Below are 25,042 nucleotides of genomic sequence, written 5' to 3'. Positions count from 1 at the left end.
TATTTTGATTGTTGAATGCTCAGTGGATTTGTTTGTGAATTATCCTATACGCCCAGATTGTGGAACTTCCAATAATGCCCTCAATCCTTGTGGTCTTATCTGCAAAAATTGTTGAGTATTTCTTTTAGTTTAGTTTGGCTTTGTTTGTTTTGATTAAATGTTTCACTATTAAGTTTAATTTGAACTTTGCCACAAAATATAATAGCAGATTAGATTTATACTGAAATATTGTTCTTTGATTCTTACACATTAGTCCATCTATTACATCAGTTTAAATCACATAGCCATGGAGAAAATTCAGCTCGCTTTGGGATGACTATGACCAAGTTCATTTAAATTTGAAGTGGGATGTGAAAACTTTCAGGAATAACAGTGGTAAATCTGTCTTCTATAGGAAGGCATCAGATTAAAGAACATAAAGAAGAAAAACTGTGTGTGGCCAAAATGTGATACAGTGTGTATGTTTTTAGTGTATCGCATAAGTATATGCACAACAGGGAGAAAACAGAATTTATGCTGTAAGACCTTGTGGTTGGTTACCAGAGAACACCTGCAGAAAAATATAGTCATACTTAGCTAGACATGATTATATTCTCTCTGAAACCATTGCCTGTCAATTTGGGAAGATATTCTGAAATTTTGGACCATTTGTTCTTGGGGTAGATTTAAAGATCAGAATGGATGCCTTTAGTCTTTCCAAGGTTTAATTCATTAATGGAACCCCTCTAAAACCCTAAATTCACCTGGTCCTAAATAGATTTATTCACATTTGGGGATGTTTTAAGAAAGGGATAAAAAATTCCTTCAGATTTTTCAAGACTGACCCTTAACCCCTTCATAATCTTCAGAAAGAAAAAGAAAATTTTAGCTCTTCCCATAATTGTGATATTATAGTGGCATTGGTCCACAAGCCCAAAAGGTTGGCCATTCTTATTCTAAAGATAAGGAGTTCTACTGGAATTATATCATCTATTCTAATAACAACCTCATTCTTAGATTATGTAGCCAATATGACATTATTCAAAAGTTTGAGAGTTGGATGAGTTGTGTTTTGAATCTGAGTAGAGGGCAACTGGTGAAACTTCCTTAAACCAGCTGAGCCTTTTGGAAGAGTTGCAGAGTGGCTGCATGATCCCAGGAAAAGATATATTTTTGTTAAGGAGGTGCCAATATTGTGTCCATGCCACTTCCAAAGCTCCACTATATATTTCCTTTAACTTCTTTGAGGAAATACTGACTCGTCTCCACTTCATATCATCTATTCAGCTTCAAATCTGAGTGGAGCACATTCTCTCTCACTGGATACCTCTCACAGACAGAAAAATGAATGCTGGTGATTGTGAAATACTAAATACGGGATGAATAGGGAAAGAATGGAAAACTGGAGAAGGAAGATAAATGGAGTAGCATATTCTGGAAAACACCAAGAGTGGTTTCCTGAAACTCTCAGTAGGATTCCAGGTTCCCACTTGTAAATAAGAAAAACAAAATATCTTTGACTTCTTTTTATCTTCATTAAGAATCCTTTCTTATCTCTTTATCTGATAGGTGCATTTTATGAAATGGTTCAGAACTTCCCTCGAGTGGAGGAAAATGTGCACATGGACTCCTACAGATATAGCCACAGATGGAAACGACATTCGGAATTGCTCAAATCAGTGGACACCAACAGAGCCAGCATAGGACAGGACTCCTCAAAACCTGGAGGTTTTACAGATCTACTTCCTGATGACACGCATGATAACACTACGCAAATTGAGGTAGTGGGCTATTCTCTGTTGATGTTGTTGACTTCACATAGCTGCACAGTGAGCACTAATATAAAACCTCATTATCAACCCTTCACAGCTTTCCCATAAAGGAAAGCTGTTCATCAGCCAGCAAATACAGACATTTCAAATATTATATACCAGAGCAGGGAGCTGGCCCAATCAGATACTGTCTTAAGAATGCATAGACAGTAGGCAATGCAACTCCAAGGGTGTAGCCTTTTCATTACAGCAATGTTCTTGTGTCATTTGATTCAGTTAGTTCACTCCTGTGAGCAGAGGAGGGAGACCTTATCCATAAACCATACTCTTAATGAGCCTTGCATTTTGTGAATTCTATTTTCTTTCTACTGTATATACCCAGTGAGTCAGAAAGATCAGGTTAATGTCTGCAACTTACAAAAAATCCTGCAGATGCACAATACATTTCTATGCACCAGCAACCTTTTGCTTTCTTATTATATCCACTTTGTTCTGGTGCTGCATCCTTTACTGAAGGCTTAACTTAAAGAATGTCACGAATATTTAAATCACTTTCATTATCCTTATTGTACATCCATGGATGTCCAACTTTCATGTCTTGGGAATCCCAGAACAAATGGAACTTGAGTTAGAAATATGTATGTGCATTATGCCCTTGTGCATGCACATGTGTGCGTTTATTCATAATAAATATGTGTCTCTTTAAAATAACCAGTATTTTTCCTATAGATTTAAGCTCAACAGCATGCATTATGCAAAGACATAATTAATTTCAGCTGCTCTCCTCTCCTATATTTAATGATGTTTCTATGAAATGAGATTCTTGAGAATCAGCTATACTCCTTGGTATAATGCGGCACAATGTAATATTATATGGAAATACTATGAAAAGATAACCATTTTAAATTTCTGGTAACTGTTCTCCATTCCCTAGCTTCATTATCATGGTTACTTTTCCTTTCTTATTTTTTTTTGTTTCCAGTCATTATTAGAACCTTACAAAGAATAGGAATTACATTACATTTGCTTAATGAAATGTGAGAGTTTTTTTAAAAAGTGAAAACACAATTATAATTTGTTCATCATTGCAATTGCTGCTCTGTAGCACCTAAATTAATTTTCTATCACCATGATGGCTTGGTTAATTCATACAGTTCCATGAACTGATTTCTGATTTCATTTGCAATACACAAAACTTTGCATTGCTCTTCAACAAGTTATCAATCACTGTATACCTAAAACCATCTATAGTAGTCAACTTAGAACCACAATTGGCTAGAACCAGAAGATGGTTGTTAAGTGAATCGTGCCTGATTTTACAACAGTTGTCAAGTAAACCATGTAGTTGTTGAGCAAATCTTCCTTCATTGTCACAAGCCAATTGGGAAGTTTATAGATCATGACCCTAGGGTGCTGCAACTGTTGTAAATGCCTGCCAGTTGCTAAGTGCCTGAATTTTGATCACATGATAGTGAAAATGCTGCAACAGTCATAAGTGCAAGGACCAGTTGTAAGTCACTTTTTTCAATGCCATTGTAACTTTGAATGGTTGCTAAATGAATGATTATGAGTCAAACATTACGTGTATATCTAAAACTCTATCTGAGATTATTTTCAGTTGTGGAGACCTTGGTGCTCTCTGAGCTTTACTGTTTACTTGCAGAAGACATGATGAAAACTCCTTAATCTCATAACACATGGACAAACTCAACCATAATTTCACTAGGAAACTCTGGACATCCAAATTCAAGCTGAATCCAAGAATTGCTAGAAAACTCCTGGAAATTTGGAATTCAGACACATCAGCCATCGGTAGACACTTAATGAAAAAACACATTTACACAGCATTCAAAAGCTAAGAAAGAAACAAAAAGACCAGACCACATCATTTCCAGCAGCCAACATCCACATAAGCAAAGATTAACACCTGCAAAGAATCAAGCAAAAACAGTACCCTAATCAAGGAATTTCCCCTTCATGGATTACTGCCTTGTCGTGGCGAAGGGGCTTGCATAATTCAATGAAGCTATGAGCTATGCCGTGCAGGGCCACCCAAGATGGACAGGTCATAGCTGAGAGTTCTGACAAAACGTGATCCACTGGAGAAGGAAATGGCAACCCACTCCAGTATCTTTGCCATGAAAACCCTATGGACAGTACCAAAAGGCAAAACGATATGACGCTGGAAGATGAGCCCCTCAGGTCGGAAGGCGTCCAATATGCTACTGGGGAAGAGCAGAGGGCTAGTACTAGTAGCGCCAGAAAGAATGAAGCGACTGGGCCAAAGCCGAAAGGACGCTCAGCTGTGGATGTGTCTGGTGGTGAAAGGAAAGTCCGATGCTGTAAAGATTTTTTCTCCATAGGAACCTGGAATGTAAGATCTATGAATCAAGGAAAGCTGGACGTGGTCAAACAAGAGATGACAAGACTGAACATCGACATCTTAGGTATCAGCGAACTAAAATGGACAGGAATGGGTGAATTTAATTCAGATGACCATCAGATATACTACTGCGGGCAAGAATCCCTCAGAAGAAATGGAGTAGCCTTCATAGTCAATAAAAGAGTAGGAAAATCAATACTGGGATACAATCCTCAAAATGACAGAATGATCTCAGTTCGAATCCAAGGGAAACCATTCAATATCACAGTAGTCCAAGTCTATGCCCCAACCACCAGTGCTGAGGAGGATGAAATTGACCGGTTCTATGAAGCCCTACAGCACCTTATAGAAGTAACACCAAAAAATGATGTCCTTATCATCATGGGGGATTGGAATGCTAAAGTAGGAAGCCAAAAGATAACTGGAATAACAGGCAATTTTGGCCTTGGAGTACAAAATGAAGCAGGGCACAGGCTGATAGAATTTTGTCAAGAGAATATGATGGTCATAGCAAACACTCTTTTCCAACAACCCAAGAGACGGCTCTACACATGGACATCACCAGACGGTCAACACAGAAATCAGATTGACTATATGCTCTGCAGCCAAAGATGGAGAAGCTCTATACAGTCGGTAAAAACAAGACCAGGAGCTGACTGGCTCAGACCATGAGCTTCTCCTTGCAAAGTTTAGGCTTAAACTGAAGAAAGTAGGGAAAAGCACTAGGCCACTCAGGTATGAATTAAATCATATCCCTGTTGAATATACAGTAGAGGTGACAAATAGATTTAAGGAATTAGATCTGATAGACAGAGTGCCTGAAGAACTATGGACAGAGGTTCGTGACATTGTACAACAGGTAGCAACCAAAACCATCCCAAAGAAAAAGAAATGCAAGAAAGCAAAATGGCTGTCTGAGGAAGCTTTGCAAATAGCTGAGGAAAGGAGGGAAGCGAAAGGCAAGGGAGAAAAACATAGATATGCCCAATTGAATGCAGAATTCCAGAGAATAGCTAGAAGAGATAAGAATGCATTCTTAAATGAACAGTGCAAAGAAATACAGTAGAAGAAAACAATAGAATAGGGAGGACCAGAGATCTTTTCAAGAAAATTGGAGAGATGAAGGGAACATTCCATGCAAAAATGGGCATGATAAAGGACCAAAATGGCAGGGGCCTAACAGAGGCAGAAGAGATTAAGAAGAGGTGGCAAAAGTACACAGAAGAACTATACAAGAATGAGCTTAACGTCCCAGATAATCACAATGAGGTGGTCACTGACCTCGAGCCAGACATCCTAGAATGTGAAGTGAAGTGGGCCTTAGAAAAGCTGAGCAACAACAAAGCTAGTGGAGGTGACAGTATTCCAGCTGAGCTATTCAAAATCTTAAAAGACAGTGCAGTAAAAGTGCTACACTCAATTTGCCAGCAAATTTGGAAAACTCAACAGTGGCCACAGGATTGGAAAAGATCAGTTTACATCCCAATTCCAAAAAAAGGCAGTGCCAAAGAATGTTCAAACTATCGCACCATTGCACTCATTTCTCATGCTAGTAAAGTCATGCTTAAAATCCTACAAGCTAGACTTCAGCAGTATGTGGATCGAGAACTACCAGAAGTACAGGCAGGATTTCGAAGAGGCAGAGGAACTAGAGATCAAATTGCCAACATACGCTGGATCATGGAGAAAGCTAGGGAGTTCCAGAAAAACATCTACTTCTGCTTCATTGACTTTGCTAAAGCCTTTGATTGTGTGGATCATAACAAACTGTGGCAAGTTCTTAAAGAGATGGGAGTACCAGACCATCTTATTTGTCTCTTGAGAAACCTATATGCGGGTCAAGAAGCAACAGTGAGAACTGGACACGGAACCACTGATTGGTTCAAAATTGGGAAAGGAGTCCGGCAAGGCTGTATACTGTCGCCCTGCCTATTTAACTTATATGCAGAGCATATCATGAGAAAGGCAGGGCTAGATGAATCAAAAATTGGAATTAAGATTGCTGGAAGAAATATCAACAACCTAAGATACGCAGATGATACCAGAAAGGCAGAAAGTGAAGAAGAACTAAAGAGCCTCTTGTTGCGGGTGAAGAAGGAGAGTGCAAAACTTGGGTTGAAACTTAACATTAAGAAAACCAAGATCATGGCATCTGGCCCTCTCAATTCCTGGCAAATAGATGGGGAAGAAATGGAGGTAGTGACAGATTTTGTTTTCCTGGGCTCCAAGATCACTGCAGATGGGGACTGTAGCCAAGAAATTAAAAGACGCTTGCTCCTGGGAAGGAAAGCCATGGCAAATCTAGACAGCACATTAAAAGCAGAGACATCACCCTGTCAACAAAAGTGCGTATAGTCAAGGCTATGGTCTTCCCAGTTGCAATGTATGGCAGTGAAAGTTGGACCATAAGAAAGGCTGAGCGCCAAAGAATTGAGGCCTTTGAACTATGGTGCTGGAGAAGACTCCTGCGAGTCCCTTGGACTGCAAGGCGATCAAACCAGTCAGTCCTAGAGGAGATCAATCCTGACTGCTCTTTAGAAGGCCAGATCCTGAAGCTAAAACTCAAATACTTTGGCCACCTAATGAGAAGGAAGGACTCACTGGAGAAGAGCCTAATGCTGGGAAAGATCGAGGGCAACAGCTTCGCAAAAGGCTCTCTTAGAAGGATTAACTGGATTTGAGATTGTTAAAAGGGTCAAATATTTGGGGGTGCTTCTGTCGCCCTCTAATACAAAGTTATATAAAAATAACTATGAAAAATTATGGGGGAAAATTCAAAAAGAAATGGAGAGTTGGGAAAAATTGCAATTGTCTTTGTTGGGGCGAATTGCAGCAGTGAAAATGAATGTCCTGCCTAAATTCTTATTTTTATTTCAAATGATACCGGTTCTTAAGAAAGATTCTAATTTGGAGGAATGGCAGCGAGGTATCAATAAATTTGTTTGGGCAGGGAAAAGGCCACGAGTTAAACTTAAGATTATGCAGGATACTCGTGAAAGAGGTGGTCTTAAAATGCCTAATCTTAAATTATATTATGAAGCTGCTGCGTTAGCAGGAATAAGTGATTGTATCAATTTGACACAAGAGAGATTATTAAATCTTGAGGGCCACGACTTGTTGTTTGGCTGGCATGCATATTTGTTGTATGATAAGAAGGTAGATAATGTGTTTAGAGTGCATATTTTAAGACAGGCATTGTTGAGAGTTTGGAAGAAGTATAGACATAAGCTAGATTGTAAGATACCATTGTGGGCAATCCCAAAACACGCAATAGAAAATATAAATGTTGGTTTTAAACATGATGTGATTACGTACAAGGAGATTTTAAGCTTGGAAAGAAATGTCTGGTGTTTGAAACCATATAGCCTCTTGCGAGATGAGAAGATTGTTCAAACTTGGTTTCAATATATTCAGCTACGGGCCAGGTGGAAAGAAGATCAGAAAAATGGTTTTACAATGACTGATGAAAATCTGATAAAGCAAATTAGAAATCAGGGTCCAGCACATATTAAACGGATATACCTTGCATTGATAGAAATTGACTCAGAAACAGAACTTGTTAAAGATTGTATGATAAAATGGGCCCAAAACATTCAAGAAGTTATTACAATGGACACGTGGGAAAAGATTTGGGTGAGGAACGTAAAATTTACACAAGCTCAAAATTTAAGAGAGAACTTTTATAAAATGTTTTATAGATGGCATCTAGATCCTAAAAAACTTGCAAGTATGTATCCGAATTATCAGCCTAAATGCTGGAGGTGTGGCAATGAAGATGCAACATATTTTCACATATGGTGGACCTGTAAAAAGGTTAAGGGTTTTTGGATAAAAATATGGTGGAACATGCAGAAGATTTTCAAGCAAAGGATAAAGTTTTGTCCGCAACTTTTTTTGTTGGGTATAATTACAGATGCTACGGTTGTGGACATTAAGCTGATGTTGAACTTAATTACGGCAGCAAGACTCTTAGTAGGTCAATATTGGAAGAAGGAGGAACTGCCGACTATAGAAGAATGGACTTTAAAGGTTTCTGACCTTGCAGAGATGGCAAAGATCTCGGCTTATTTGAAAGATCACTCGCAAGAACGTTATATTATGGAATGGAGAAAATGGATTGAGTATATCCAGAACAAATATGGGACTAAGAAGTTTCATGTAGCATTTGAATAAGTCTTCCTTTCTTTTTTCTTTTTTTCCCTTCTTTTTCTTATATTTAATATTAATAGTGTTTGTAGTTATCTTATATGAGCTAGAGAGTGATAGATTTTAGAGTTTATGGTTGTTAGCATATGGATGTTTATGATTGTTTTTTTGTTTTTTATACCTTGTACTTAGCTCTGGGATGTCGGGGGGGAGGGGAGGGGGGAGGGGTAGGGAGGGGCAGGGGGGACTGTTAAAGATAAAATGTATGATAAAACTTTTCAATAAAAAAAAAGATCGAGGGCAATAGAAGAACGGGACGACAGAGAACGAGGTGGCTGGATGGAGTCACTGAAGTAGTAGGCGTGAGCTTAAATGGACTCCGGAAGATGGTAGAAGACAGGAAGGCCTGGAGGAATGTTGTCCATATGGTTGCGATGAGTCGGAGACGACTTCGCAGCTAACAACAAATCAAGGAATTACCAAGGAGAAACCACACCCCATCAACACTGGAATATAAGCTGCTATATATAAACAGGGTACAAACTCGCATTCTGGCACTGATGATATTACTTAGTTGAGTAATGAAACATCTGCAAATAAGCAGTCAAGCTCATAGAGCACCAACAACTCCAGAGCTCACGTCTGAGCTACATACATTCTTCTTTTAAATAGTTGTCAATGCACGGATTGAGATTGCTGCTGGAAGTCACATTTTTTAATTTTTCAAAATGCTGCAATGAATCATTTTGGCAACTGTGTTATGTTTTTGTTTATAATCAGTTTATTGTTATTCTTATATCCATTGATGAATATTAATAAGAAACTGGAAAATTAGTAAGAGCTGAAATCATTGTCATGTAATAAGTAATAATATACATGCCACATTTTATATTGGGTCTTTCAGATCACAGGCTATATTTTAAATTTACCAATGTAATTTCCTTTCTCATTGGGCAAATTATGACTAGGGAAAATTATCTTTTGCGGTTATTTTCTAATCTGAATTAGAAAACTGGTTTGGTATATCTTCAGTTTGGCATGAAGGCCAACTGTTTCCTAACATTAGATATACAATGATAGGAAATTGTGCTTTACCATGATTCTGATGCGGTTCATATATACCTTCATTCAAGGTTCTATGCTTCCCGAATATCCAATAGAAAATTTTGGACTTGAAAATTCTTGTATCTTCCCTCTTCCTCTTTTGAAAAGAAAGGAAATAAATTGAAAAGTTCTGCTTACATTTACATTAACAGAATCTATGTAAGATCAGAACGCTGGAAAGCTGGCTGTATTCTGACTCTGACTGTTGTTTAATGATGTATCCCCTTGCTGAGACCCCTGTGCCTGGCCTGTATAAGTGGATACTATCACTGCTAACAGCCTTTGCCAGATAGCAGAACTCATGAAATTACCTTTTTATCATCCAGAAGGACCTTTATTTGCATGCAGAGAAGATTACAGCAAACAAGATGTGGTAGATGATGAATGGATGGTATTTCAAGGTCAAAGACAGTAATGGTCCTAGCATGTAGAGACCACCGCATGTGAGATGATGGCAGGAAGTGATAGAACACTCAGGGTTAAGAAGAAAGAGGAAGTATGTCACAAATGGGAGGGGTTGGCTGAACAAATTAACATAATGTTGTAGTTCCCCAAACAACCACATGGTGGCAGCACAATATGCACTGCATAATACTTTATGGTTGATGTAACAGCACAGGCTGGTTTAAACATTAATTAATTCAATGAAATCAGGATTATGTCATAAGATATTTCATATTATTACCAGAATAATATATTGTTCAAGTCTTCGATGTGCATTATTATATTAATGATTTATGACACACTGACAATCCTGATTTTAAAAACCTCTCTGCAAAAAAATAAAAATAGAAAATGCAAAATCCCTTAATAAAAATAATGTAGTGCCATTTGAGAATCATATTGTTGTAGATAATATTTGGAGCCTGTTTCATGAAATGGCTGAAGTCACCTGGCTAGTTATCAGCAGATTGTGAGTTATAGTCCAACTTTAGGCACAAAGTCACCTGGATAACCTTGATCTGTCACTTACTCACAGCCATAGCAAGAACAAGGACAAGTGATTTCCAAAAATGTTGCCAAGATAACTCCAGCCACACCTCCAAAGATAAAATATGAATGAATATGCATGCATATATTCACGTATACATACAGCAGAATACAGAATTGGTCTTAAAGATTTAGGTTTCTGGGTGTTACCATAAAGGAGGACCTGACTTGGAGTGCTCATGTTATAGCATTGGTTAAGAAGGCCCAGCAGAGATTATATTTCTTGAGACTTCTCAGGAAACAACAACTGAATGAAAAACTGCTGATAACCTTCTACTGCTGCTCCATAGAGAGCATTCTAACCTATTGCATTTGTGTGTGGTTTGCTAACTCCACAGTAGCAGATAGGAAAGCACTCCAGAGGGTAATTACCATTGCACGGAGGATTATTGGCTGCCCCCCCCCCAGATGAAGTGTACAGTTCCCACTGTCTTAGGAAAGTTCAAAACATTGTTGAAGACTCATCTCATCCAGACATTCTTTTTTTGAACCATTACCATCTGGCAGGTGGTACAGGATAATAAAAAATAAAGACAAATAAGCTGAAAAATAGTTTTTATCCCAGAGCTGTAACCATATTAAATATTAATGTATATAGTGCAACATTGAAGTGCAATATTAGGGGCAGTACAATGGTTAATAGAATGTAAAGGATGTGTATATATACTGTATGTTCTTATTTGTGGTTTTTACTTGTGTGTAGTGTGCACTGTGGACAGCACTTAATTTTGTTGTGGTTACATACTGACAATAAAGGTATATTCTAAAAGCTTAAGCTATGTAAGGAAGAAATAGAATGGTGTTTCTTATCTCTGGAGGTTCATGCCATTTTTATTTAGGTTCTTAGGGATGTCCCCGGAGGAGGGGCAGTGGCTTCAAAATGGTACATGCCATTTCCAAAAAAAGGTAGAGGGTTCATCACCTGAACTTTACAAAAATGTTGACCCAATTGCCCTATCTTCCCATGACTTCTTCTGTATATTCTCCTTCAGGTTATAAATTCCTGAAGGCATATTTTTCAGGGGTTTATTTTAAAAAATGTATGGTAAAATACTTATACTTAAATCTAAATTGTGATATGAGAGATAAACGTTTCTTAAAATCTTTTATTTTATACTATATGCAGAACTGTGTCATATATTTTTAAAATTGAAAATTGTCTTGCAACATTGAAAATGAATAAAAATTGCAAAAAAGATAAATATAATCTGCCTGTGTTCCCAGATACTTAAGTTCACTTCACATAATTCTCCTTGCCCCCATGATATTATAGGATAATGCTGGCAGTTAAAGTATGTGCAGTGGAGAGTTCCAAAGTAAACAAAGGTTAGCCTGAGATGTGCAGGATTGTGGCAGATCACATTGGCATTCACAAATTATCCATTTTTGTTAGGGATAATTTCAAACATGAAAGCCCCCTGGAGTTATTAATAAAAAGAGCCAACCTGAGCAGATGCAAATTACTAGTTCCACTGAGAAGGAAATAGCTCTTTTTCTCTCTCTCTTCCCTTCCTACCCATCTATCAAGAGCAGACTTTGCAGTCAGAGTATAACTTCAAGGCAATTAAGCAGTTGCACTTCTCATTTTAGAAATCAAGAATTGAAGGAACGATAGCAATCAGTGGTGGGAGGAAAAAAAAACTCCTTCTTGCCTTAAAGTCTCAGAGTTAATTGTAAATGGAAGCATTTCCTAGTCCCACCCCTTCCTCGCTCTTCAAAACTGCAAACACCTGCAGATCACCTTCACAATTCAATTCACAAAGTGACACAGTTATGCAGTTTTATTTTATTTTAAATGAGATAAATAGTTTCTTCAAATTTTGCCAACACAAGTTCCATTTAGGTAGGAAAATGAAAATGCAGTGCAGTGCTAAATGTGCAAAAGTGGTTTGTTTTGTTCTTTAAAGACTAGTCTGCTACTAACAGATAGATTAATGATATTTGCGGATCACAAAATTCTTTGCTGCTTGATATTGGTAACAATTGGTCCTAAGAATCAATAAGGCATTAGATTGTCTACCTCTGCTGCAACCTTTTCATATCTTTTCTACATGTATATACTATATACATAAAGAGAGGTAATGAATTATATCTGTTAGCTTATACCCAACTTTCCCATTACAGGGTCAATGTGAGTAAAGCTTTTCTATATGCAAAGTGAATAGGCAGGAAATTATCATTAATTATTGTATTAGGCTAAGAGATCAAAAGAGATCATATCATGTTTATTTTAGAAGAAATAATTCTCCTTTAAAAGAAGGGTTTAACATTTTCACCAAAATAACCAGTTTGCTAGGCAGCAAATGCAGAATGTAATCAACAAGTAATTCATCTCAGTCCTCCAAAGAACTTGGCTGCATCCACAGAATGAACAGAGTTCATTGCTTTGACCTCCTCAGAAGATCAATAAGTTCAAACTCTATGTCTAAGTAAAAAGTGCTAATAAGCAGTTATATCAAAAGCCAGAATATCTCTATTCTACAGATCAACCAGATGATCAGCAGAATGACCATCCCCATAGTAGTCAGGATTCTTCAAGTTACATCAGACATGTTAAACTCATGACGTCACATGATGTCGCGCGACGTATCAGGACTGTTTTGCCATTGCCGGCAATGGGTTGGGTACGGCTTCCATGTGACACTTCTGGCAGTTACATTGACACCCCTGAGTTACATTGTTCTGAGGGCAGCTATTTTAATAAATCTTTCTTTTCGGGAGTTACATATTCCAGCAATCTAAATTATGTAGAGAAGACCTGCAGCTCACAATAGAAAATATTATTGACCAAAGACCTATGACCTGATTTAATATCAAGGACTGTTCCTCAATTTTCATTATTTAATTTTAAATAGAAATTGGTATGGATAATTTAATCTTTTCCTTCTTGCTTATCCATGGAGCTGGGCAATGATCTTTCAGAAGTTAATAGTTTTTAATGGTTTAGTAGTTACACAACAGGTGCACCTGAGATTTTGTTTTTCTGGAGGGGATGACAATAGGTGAAGCCTTACTAAGATTATTTTAGTTGATCGTAATCAGGGCTTTTTTTTCTCATAGAACGCTCAGAACGGAGTTCCTGCACCTTTTTTGGATGGAACCTTGTAGGGTAGGCAAGGCGGGTTGTATGACATGTGTGAGTTCCGGCACCTTTTTCTTTTACAAAAAAAGCACTGATCGTAATGTTTTCATGTTTCCTAACTCAAAATTGTTAAAAAACAAAATCTAGTGGTGCTGTCAGCTTTGGTTCTGTCACTTGCCCAGTTTGTTGTAGAGCAATTTCCACTGAGCATTAGATTTGAAGTACAAAACATCTGGAAAAGATCAGGTGGCCTCTTTAAGCTGTTAGATCAAAATGTTGGTGCTTTCAGTTGACATCATACTTTTTATGGGAAATCATACACAAAGGTAATCCATGCAGTAATCGTAATCATGTTCTTGATACAAACCTAAGTGTTATGATTATCTGTGAAAGAAGGTATTTTCCTTACAAAGACTGATTATTCAGTAATGAAATGATAAGAAAAGTGGAATCTGTTCTTCAGTATAGTTAGTAAATTAATGCTTTGAAGAACAGAAGCAGCCTAGATTATTAGACCACATTTTAATTGAAAGCAAGAACTATTCTTATTATTCCTGGGCCTGCAAAAACAAATTTGCCATTTTTCTTAGGAAATTATTGTATTATTACAAAAGAATTTCTAATGTTGTATTAAACCATCTTTTCAGGCTTTTCAAGAATTTATTCCAGAAAATTAACTTCAGTTTAAAAAGAAAATACAATCTATCCTATGCATAAGAAAACTGTCTGGACTCAGGTGTGAGAAAGGTGTAAATTAGCATTTCTGGGTAGAAAAGACTGTGAATGAATAAGAACAATTTTTGCCTTCTCACAAAATTAAAAGAGGAGGCTATGTCTTTTGAAAGGAAACAATTGATTTTTTTTCAAACTTTACACAGAAAGAAATGTGAATTATATTTTTTTACATACTATACCCTTCAGCTATTTGGAGGCAGAGTGATCCATATATGTTTGTGGAATATATATTTTACTTTGTAAACAAAGATCTGAAACTTAAATGTATTCAATCATGCTACAAAATAAATACAGTTGGAGCTAAAACTGCAATTCATTTATGATAACAATTTACATAAACTGTATTTGCAGTCCAGATGATTTTCTGTTTTACTTCTAGGCAGCTAATGCACTAATATATCTCTGTCTTGTTTTCCTATTGACTTTGTTTTCCTACAGAACATATAATTAAAATAATATTGAAAAATACCGGTATGCTTGGCTGGAAATCACATCAGCTAGTCTCATTTAAACACCTCATTTAAACTCATTTGGAGTAAATTAGTAGGACTAATTTATAACTTTCACAAATAATTTTATTACGAAAAAGAGGGAATCTTTGAGATTAATTAATAGATAACCTTAATCATAATTCAGTATAGTCCCTCAAGAAAAGATTAATAATATTATAAAAACACAGGATCTGCCCATTGCAAAAATTGCCTGGCTGGAAGGACAGATGTGCCAAACAGCCCTAGTGAAGAAATAGATAGTTCAATATATGAAATGCTCAGATGAAGTAAACCTTTTTCAAGTATGGTTCTCTAAATTGTTTTAATATTGTTGTGACTAATTTAACAAGTAAATTACAAGCACTGAAACCTCTAGAGATTACTGTATTAGAGTAAAGATTATTAACAGTGAATTGTGAGGGTTTTTTTAATAGCAAATAAAGATATGGCTAAAAGACAAGTTGAAAGGGCAAGAATAAAGAAAATGGGATCTGAACTATGTGCTTGTTCTTGCTGTATTGTAATTAGTAATATGAAGTGCTATTTACAGTAATTTTCTTCATTTGTGGATTAGACAGTAAGGTACACCCAATTTTGGGGACTTTATCAAATCCAGTCTATAGTACTGGTCTTCCTTCATTATGGATTTATTTTAAGAGATCATAAACCTTATATTGCATTCATAAGCACAAATGGTTAGGAACATTTGATTAATTTGATTTTTATTATGCTATTTGAATCCTGATAAATTGTTCAGTGATGTTCAGTATTTTTCTTTTTCTTTTATACTGTAAGCATTTCAGTTTTTCCTCTGATATTTTAAAACTAAAAAAAAATGAACAGAAATGTAATGGCTATCCCTACCCATGGTTTCATTTCAACCACTTTGATTTACATATCTACTCAGTATTTATTTATTTATTTATTTATTTATTTATTTATTTATTTATTTGATTTGATTTGATTTGTATACCGCCCTTCTCCCTAAGGACTCAGGGCGGTGAACAGTGACATAAATAACAGAATGCACAAATAGTTATCTTAAGACAATAATTAAAACAGAAACCGTCAGACCAGACCGGATTGCTTAAACAGATATGCTTTTAGGTTGCGTCGGAAGGAGCGAAGGTCGGGAGCCATCCGGAGCTCAACCAGTAAACGGTTCCATAGGTCAGGCACGCTCACAGAGAACGCCTTCCCTCTGGGAGCTACCAGATGGCATTCTCCGAACGGCGGCACCCTTAGGAGGCCCTCTCTGTGGGAGCGCACTGGACGGAGAGACGTTGACGCTGGCAGCAGGTGATTCCTAAGGTACTCCGGACCCATGCCATGTAGGGCTTTGAAAACCATTACCAGCACCTTGAATCTTACCCGGAGGACAACTGGGAGCCAATGCAGTTCACGGAGTAGAGGTGTAACATGGGAGTATCAGGAGACTCCCAACACAACTCTCGCGGCTGCATTCTGTACCATTTGGAGCCTCCGAGTGGTCCTCAAGGGCAGCCCCATGTAAAGAGCATTGCAGTAGTCTAAACGAGAGGTCACGAGTGCATGAGTAACCGTATGTAGGGCATCTCGGTCTAGATAGGGCTGTAATAGGCGAACCTGGGCAAAGGCTCCCCTAGTCACAGCTGTTATGTGGTCTTCCAAGGAAAGCTGTGAATCTAAGAGGACTCCTAAGTTGCGAGCCCTATCTGTGGGGGGTAATAACTTACCCCCTATAGAAAGAGATGGAATGTTCTGAATATCTCGAGATGCCGGTACGTACAGCCACTCAGTAATTATAGTATCTGTCTTAGAAGCTAAATGAAAGTTCTGTAGGTGAAACAATGCAAAATCCATTGGACTTCATAATCTTAAATAGACTGTGATCTGTGCTGCTCTATTGTAATTACTCTGGTCTAGATTCTAATGCATAATTTAATAATCAGCTTCCCAAACTGGTATGTGATGTTGTAAAGTAGATAGAGTATTCTCTCTCATCCAATTTTTTTTTTCTAATCCCATCAGTGGGATTTAAAATTTTAATTTAAAGATTTTTTAAAAATCTTTTTAAATGCAGATCTTCAGAATTGAAGAAATTGGTTTGGTCAAATTTACAGCTTTTTGCTATGGAAAAGATCTCTAGCTTAAATTAACTTAACTTAAATTAAGCAGACTAATTATAATGGGGATTGTTTTATTCCTAAAGTTAAGAAACTAGCATTTTATCTAAAGTATTCCTTACTTTATCAAGTATGCATCAACTACTGTCTCCTTTGAAATGAGTTATTCACCATTTCTTTTGTATGTCCTGATAACTCTATGGCACACTGTATTAGCTATTCAAGCAATGCATGCATTGTGAAGGCAGATTTCCCTATGTTAGCCTGTTAATCATCAGAAAGGGCTATTAACAATCAGGATTTCAGTACAGCTTTTCAGCCTGCTTCAAAGATTAGTGGCAGGCTTCTGTTTTACCCAGGGTCATGTGTGACCCTAGCTGTTTGCTCTTTATATTATAGAAGCTCTATCTTGGCACATCTATAAGAATGGTAAAAATGTAGAAAAATTCAACAAAATATTTCAATAATTCCACCCCTGATTCTTTGCAACCCATTAAAGTACCATCACATTTATAAAAATAATATCCTATGTGCAGGCCATTATTCTAATTTTTAAAAGTCTGAATAGTTTTCTTGAGATCTTAAATCCTGTCTGGAATGCAACAGGGAATTGGCCTTGTATTTGTGTGGTGTTAAGAACCAAATCTCATTTAACAGAAGCTTCTTTTTATGCTAGCATAGTAAGCAATGCAGTATTTATCTTAATTAGGCTTAATCTAAGAAGCCAGGATTAGCTCTGCTTTTCTCTTTAAGAAGTGTGACTAGGCACTTTAATTATTGTCTGTACTTTTATGTTCAGTCTCCCAAAGACTTAGAACATCAGAGTTGTGTGCACAATTATTATTTGCCTGTGAAAAGAACACAATTGATGGCACAGCTGACATGTAACAAGGACCATTCCCATTCATCCTTGCTTTTTGAAGCTATATAAAGGCCAATTAGTGGCCTGCACATTGAGCAGATTATTTTTGTCTGCATTTTATCCATAGTAAAGTAACATGCTGTGTCTTCTTCCCCAGACTAAATTCACAGTTATGTTGATCATCAAGAACTTTTTAGGAGTGCTTTGATAATGCACTGAATGTTTCTAATGTAAGAATATAAGCAAAGACATTTATTTCTTTGTTCATTCCTTATTCATTCATTTATTCATGCATTCAATTTCTATAGCCACTAATTTCAATCAGTGACTAGATGACTTACAGTATAAAAACAATAGAACAATAAAAAGTCCAATATACACAGCAGCTGAGATAGTTAATCATCTAAAACAAGGCTTTTCAACCAGTGGTACGGGTACCACCTGTGGTACATTGGCACCTAACAGATGGTACGCGACCATCCTAGAAAAGTGGTAGCAGGGGAGGGAAATGAGCTGAACCAGTGGCAGCACCACACAAGCCTGAGCAAGAGATGTCTGGAGCTGCAGGGCTGTCAGGGCTCAGTGGAAGTGCCAGGATCAGCACTTCTTCAGGGCTGTCAGGGATCAGCGGAAGCACCAGGATCAGCCCCAGGATCCAGCTGGAGCTCAGCGCTGATCCTGGTGCTTCTGCTGAGCCCAGAAGAAGCGCCGATCAGCTGGAAAGTTGCAGCATCACCAGGTCTTGTGATTTAAATTCAGATGTTTTGCAACTGATTCATATTTATGATGGTCACAGTGTCCCATGGTCATGTGAAGTGACCAAAACCTGCTGCAACCACCCAGCAGATGGGGGGGAATAAAAGCCAACCCCCCACCTCAGCTGCCAATCCTCAACAGAAATGCACACAACAAGGAAAACCTCGGGCAGGAAGAAGAGTGCCGCTGGGCAGGCAGGCAGGTGTCTTGCTCAGCTGTGGCTTGGGGGGCACTTTTTTCAGTGCCATTATAACTTTGAACAGTCACTAAGCAAACTGTTGTAAGTCGAGGACTATCTACTTCATCACTTTTTTCCTTTTTTTTTTTTTGGTCATCAAGTTTTTGACATCTTGCTAATCGCCAGTGGGTACTTGGATGTTGCCATAGCCTAAAAATGGTACAATGGGTAAAAAGGTTGAGAAGCCCTGATCTAAGAGTAAACCCAAGAAAAAGGCCCCTTAACACATTCAGTGACCCAAAAGTGTTTTTCAAAAGGCAATTGGACTTTCAGGTTTCTGGTTTGCACGCACGGCGCTTTTGGACGTGCAGAGAGCTGCCTCCCTGATGTCCAATCTTTCTTCATTGGAGGACCTTGAAAAGGGTCGAAAGTCACCCTGGAGGGGTGATCACCATGAGGAGGCCCTCCTGTTATTGTGGAAGGGTGGCAGCCCTCCGCTTGAATCCGGAGCAGCTTCTTTTGGCCCGAAGAAGAAGAGACCGGCCATCAACATGGCTGATCATTAAACCGTTCCCTGTGGAAAGCCAAAAGCATCATCTAGCACAACAAAGCAATCTGGAGGACTTGGGTGAGACCTTTCCTTTCTTATCCCCCTAACTGCCTGCCTCTGGGACTTTTCTGAAAATTTTCTCCCCCCTTTTTTTTTTTGAAAAAAACAACAGCTTTTGTATACTTGGGGGTATAAAATTTTAAGCCTTAAAACAAAGAAGAAGAAAAAACACCATCTGATTAAGCAAAGAAAATAAGCAATCTCATTCCTACCTATTAAAAAGCTCATATTTTTGTGGGGATCTACTACCCTATTTTCTGTTTAAGATGTGAACTAAGGAAAAAAGAATGGACTAATTATATAAAAGCTTTATATTAATTTGGGGGAAAAAAAGAATTTTACAACTTATTCTATATGCTACTGATGACATCCTGTGGCTAAACATGGAATTGCAAGTAAACCTTTTGCTTATTCTGACAGCTGACTGAATAACAGAGTTGTCCTTGATATTATCTTCAAAGACAAGTATGGGAACACCTGGCACTGAAAACAACTTTTAGGAGCATTGGAGGTGGAAAATTACTGACTTCTGTTAAAATAGCCTCCATGGAAGACTTAGCTGTAAACACTAACAAAATGGATGGCTATATCCCACCACTTAACTACAAATTGATATTGGACACAATCTTGGCTATAACTGAGCAAATTAAAGCCAAATTGCATGATAAACCTGACAACTCAAAGCCACCAGATCAAGCTTTGACGTTAAATGATGAACTGACAATCCAAAAACAAATAGAAGAACTGGAAATTAACACTTAAATAGGAGACTTCAAAGAGCAACAAACGCAGCCTACAGAGAACTTTGAAGTCCAAACTCCAACTTTAACTATAAAACTTAGAGTTCAAAACACAACAACACCCAAAGAAAGCAACATTAAGAGCGAAGATATCAAAGGCCTTCAAATACAGTATGTTGAGGATTCAGCTAATCAAACGATAACATTAGCTACTACATTCTACCTAACCCAGATGGAAATGGAACAAGAATTACATCTAACATCAAAAACGGAGCTATTAAAGCAATATTTCAATGATCATGAAGGGGACACCAGCTTGGCAAAACTGTCATTTGGATGGTCTCCGTGGATTCAAATAAGAGGTGGAGAAAGTAAATGAGACACATTTGAGAATTTAAAGACACTAAGATGGAAGCCTGATTGGCACAGGAAGGCGAGAGTTAGATTTAAAGATTTAGACTTGTCTTTTTTTGGGATTTGTAAGGACAGAACTTAAAAAATCTTTTTTGATGGACTAAGGGAAATCTTAAAATATATATATAAACTGATTTCATATTTATGTTTTAGATTTTTAAAGGAAAACAAAATTAAGCTTTTAGAATAAAACTTTGAATTATACTATAGAATTTAGAATCTTATAATATAAGATAGTATTATAATAAGCCCCTTCATGGATTACTGCCTTGTCGTGGTGAAGGGGCTTGCGTAATTCAATGAAGCTATGAGCTATGCCGTACAGGGCCACCCAAGACGGACAGGTCATAGCCGAGAGTTCTGACAAAACGTGATCCACTGGAGAAGGAAATGGCAACCCACTCCAGTATCTTTGCCATGAAAACCCTATGGACAGTACCAAAAGGCAAAACGATATGACGCTGGAAGATGAGCCCCTCAGGTCGGAAGGTGTCCAATATGCTACTGGGGAAGAGCAGAGGGCTAGTACTAGTAGCGCCAGAAAGAATGAAGCGACTGGGCCAAAGCCGAAAGGACGCTCAGCTGTGGATGTGTCTGGTGGTGAAAGGAAAGTCCGATGCTGTAAAGATTTTTTCTCCATAGGAACCTGGAATGTAAGATCCATGAATCAAGGAAAGCTGGACGTGGTGAAACAAGAGATGACAAGACTGAACATCGACATCTTAGGTATCAGCGAACTAAAATGGACAGGAATGGGTGAATTTAATTCAGATGACCATCAGGTATACTACTGCGGACAAGAATCCCTCAGAAGAAATGGAGTAGCCTTCATAGTCAATAAAAGAGTAGGAAAAGCAATACTAGGATACAATCCTCAAAATGACAGAATGATCTCAGTTCGAATCCAAGGCAAACCATTCAATATCACAGTAGTCCAAGTCTATGCCCCAACCACCAGTGCTGAAGAGGATGAAATTGACCGGTTCTATGAAGCCCTACAGCACCTTATAGAACTAACACCCAAAAATGATGTCCTTATCATCATGGGGGATTGGAATGCTAAAGTAGGAAGCCAAAAGATAAGCGGAATAACAGGCAAGTTTGGCCTTGGAGTACAAAATGAAGCAGGGCACAGGCTGATAGAGTTTTGTCAAGAGAATACGATGGTCATAGCAAACACTCTTTTCCAACAACCCAAGAGACGGCTCTACACATGGACATCACCAGACGGTCAACACAGAAATCAGATTGACTATATGCTCTGCAGCCAAAGATGGAGAAGTTCCATACAGTCAGTAAAAACAAGACCAGGAGCTGACTGTGGCTCAGACCATGAGCTTCTCCTTGCAAAGTTTAGGCTTAAACTGAAGAAAGTAGGGAAAAGCACTAGGCCACTCAGGTATGAATTAAATCATATCCCTGTTGAATATACAGTAGAGGTGACAAATAGATTTAAGGAATTAGATCTGATAGACAGAGTGCCTGAAGAACTATGGACAGAGGTTCGCGACATTGTACAACAGGTAGCAACCAAAACCATCCCAAAGAAAAAGAAATGCAAGAAAGCAAAATGGCTGTCTGAGGAAGCTTTGCAAATAGCTGAGGAAAGGAGGGAAGCGAAAGGCAAGGGAGAAAAACATAGATATGCCCAATTGAATGCAGAATTCCAGAGAATAGCTAGAAGAGATAAGAATGCCTTCTTAAATGAACAGTGCAAAGAAATAGAAGAAAACAATAGAATAGGGAGGACCAGAGATCTTTTCAAGAAAATTGGAGAGATGAAGGGAACGTTTAATGCAAAAATGGGCATGATAAAGGACCAAAATGGCAGGGACCTAACAGAGGCAGAAGAGATTAAGAAGAGGTGGCAAAATTACACAGAAGAACTATACAAGAATGAGCTTAACGTCCCAGATAATCACAATGAGGTGGTCACTGACCTCGAGCCAGACATCCTAGAATGTGAAGTGAAGTGGGCCTTAGAAAAGCTGAGCAACAACAAAGCTAGTGGAGGTGACAGTATTCCAGCTGAGCTGTTCAAAATCTTAAAAGACAGTGCAGTAAAAGTGCTACACTCAATCTGCCAGCAAATTTGGAAAACTCAACAGTGGCCACAGGATTGGAAAAGATCAGTTTACATCCCAATTCCAAAGAAGGGCAGTGCCAAAGAATGTTCAAACTATCGCACCATTGCACTCATTTCTCATGCTAGTAAAGTCATGCTTAAAATCCTACAAGCTAGACTTCAGCAGTATGTGGATCGAGAACTACCAGAAGTACAGGCAGGATTTCGAAGAGTACAGAGGAATTAGAGATCAAATTGCCAACATACGCTGGATCATGGAGAAAGCTAGGGAGTTCCAGAAAAACATCTACTTCTGCTTCATTGACTATGCTAAAGCCTTTGATTGTGTGGATCATAACAAACTGTGGCAAGTTCTTAAAGAGATGGGAGTACCAGACCATCTTATTTGTCTCTTGAAAAACTTATATGCGGGTCAAGAAGCAACAGTGAGAACTGGACATGGAACCACTGATTGGTTCAAAATTGGGAAAGGAGTCCGGCAAGGCTGTATACTTTCGCCCTGCCTATTTAACTTATATGCAGAGCACATCATGAGAAAGGCAGGGCTAGATGATTCAAAAGTTGGAATTAAGATTGCCGGAAGAAATATCAACAACCTAAGATACGCAGATGATACCACTCTAATGGCAGAAAGTGAAGAAGAACTAAAGAGCCTCTTGTTGCGGGTGAAGCAGGAGAGTGCAAAACTTGGGTTGAAACTTAACATTAAGAAAACCAAGATCATGGCATCTGGCCCTCTCAATTCCTGGCAAATAGATGGGGAAGAAATGGAGGTTTTTTTATTTTCCTGGGCTCCAAGATCACTGCAGATGGGGACTGTAGCCAAGAAATTAAAAGACGCTTGCTCCTGGGGAGGAAAGCCATGGCAAATCTAGACAGCACACTAAAAAGCAGAGACATCACCCTGTCAACAAACGTGCGTATAGTCAAGGCTATGGTCTTCCCAGTTGCAATGTATGGCAGTGAAAGTTGGACCATAAGAAAGGCTGAGCGCCAAAGAATTGAGGCCTTTGAACTGTGGTGCTGGAGAAGACTCCTGCGAGTCCCTTGGACTGCAAGGCGATCAAACCGGTCAGTCCTAGAGGAGTTCAATCCTGACTGCTCTTTAGAAGGCCAGATCCTGAAGCTAAAACTCAAATACTTTGGCCACCTAATGAGAAGGAAGGACTCACTGGAGAAGAGCCTAATGCTGGGAAAGAATGAGGGCAATAGAAGAAGGGGACGACAGAGAATGAGGTGGCTGGATGGAGTCACTGAAGCAGTAGGCGTGAGCTTAAATGGACTCCAGAAGATGGTAGAGGACAGGAAGGCCTGGAGGAATGTTGTCCATAGGGTCGCGATGGGTCGGACACGACTTCGCAGCTAACAACAACAACAATTATAATAAGTGTTGAATGGTTAAGACAAAAAATCTTTTCTAACAATTGGTGATTTGTTAAGATGAAAACTAGAATTTACTGTTAAATCATAAGAATGATTTGTAATGAACAATGTAAGTTTTGTAGACAAGAGAATTATTCTTTACTGAAATAGGGAATTGTAGGTTACCCAAAAAGTAAGCTTTCTTTTGTATATTACAGGCCACTTTGGAGTATTTTATTGCAATTAGGTAAAACTTAAAAACAGGATTTTGATATGTATTAGTCTAATTACATTGAAAACTTTCTTAATTGATTAGGTCATATCTAGAAATGTACTAACTTGATCACTTTGACTATGTGAAAACTAAGGGAATCAGAGAGGGAATCTTTATTGATGCAACCTGAAGTATTTACAAACAACTTGTTATTTGTTACTTTTCACTACCCAACCATCATATTGCTTCACAAATATATGTATATGTAAATATTGAAAAACCAATAAAACTTGAATAAAAAAGGCAATTGTACTTTGTTGGGTTTTTTTTTCCTTGAAAATATTTCGGTTCTCAACCAAGAAGCTTCTTCAGTTCTGGCTGACTGAATGGTGGAGAATGGAAGGATTTATATTACTTAGCAGTTATCTGGTTGTTAGCATTCTGAAGGTCAGTTGTTAGCTTTCTGAACCTCAATGACTCTCATAGATCTAATCAGGGCTTTTTTTCTCATAGAATGCTCAGAACGGCATTCCAGCACCTTTTTTTTTTTTGCAAAAAGAAAAAGCTGCCTCTATTGGCTTTGGAAAGCCTATTGCAATCTTGGCTCTTTTTTATTTAAAAAGTTTTACAATACATTTTATTTTTAACAAGCAAAACACAAACCCACCCCACCCCCTTCCCACTCCCCAACCCTCCCCAGCCCCTCCCTCCCTTCCCCCTCCCCCCTCCCCAACTTCCCAGAGCTAAGTACAGGGTATAAGAATACAAATGATCATAATCTACCTTATGCAAACAATCATAAACTATTAAAACTATCGCACTTTAACTCATATAAATTAACTCCAAACAGTATAAATATCACATCAATAATTATTCAAATGCTGGATAATACTTTTTAGTCCCATATTTACTCCACAGTATCTCTCTGTTGCAAATAGTCTTTCAAGTACACTAAAATCTTTGCCATATCCTCCAAGTTGGGAACTTTTACAGTCCATTCTTCTATAATCGGCAGTACTTCCTTCTTCCAATA

At 38.1% G+C, this 25,042-nt stretch overlaps 1 protein-coding gene across 1 annotated transcript in view; it reads left to right on the top strand.

The window, feature by feature from the left end:
- PLXDC2 (plexin domain containing 2) overlaps nt 1-25,042 on the top strand; it is a gene marked incomplete at both ends in the record, with an annotated part of 289,409 nt that overhangs the window by 146,455 nt on the left and 117,912 nt on the right. The window contains one exon of the mRNA XM_083377986.1: nt 1,549-1,760. Within this exon, the coding sequence (XP_083234112.1) occupies nt 1,549-1,760 (212 nt within the window). The remainder of the gene's footprint in view (nt 1-1,548; nt 1,761-25,042) is intronic.

This window comes from Vipera ursinii, assembly GCF_947247035.1.
Source record: "Vipera ursinii genome assembly, chromosome: Z".
Taxonomy (NCBI): domain Eukaryota; kingdom Metazoa; phylum Chordata; class Lepidosauria; order Squamata; family Viperidae; genus Vipera; species Vipera ursinii.
This window is presented reverse-complemented; position numbering and strand designations above follow the sequence as displayed.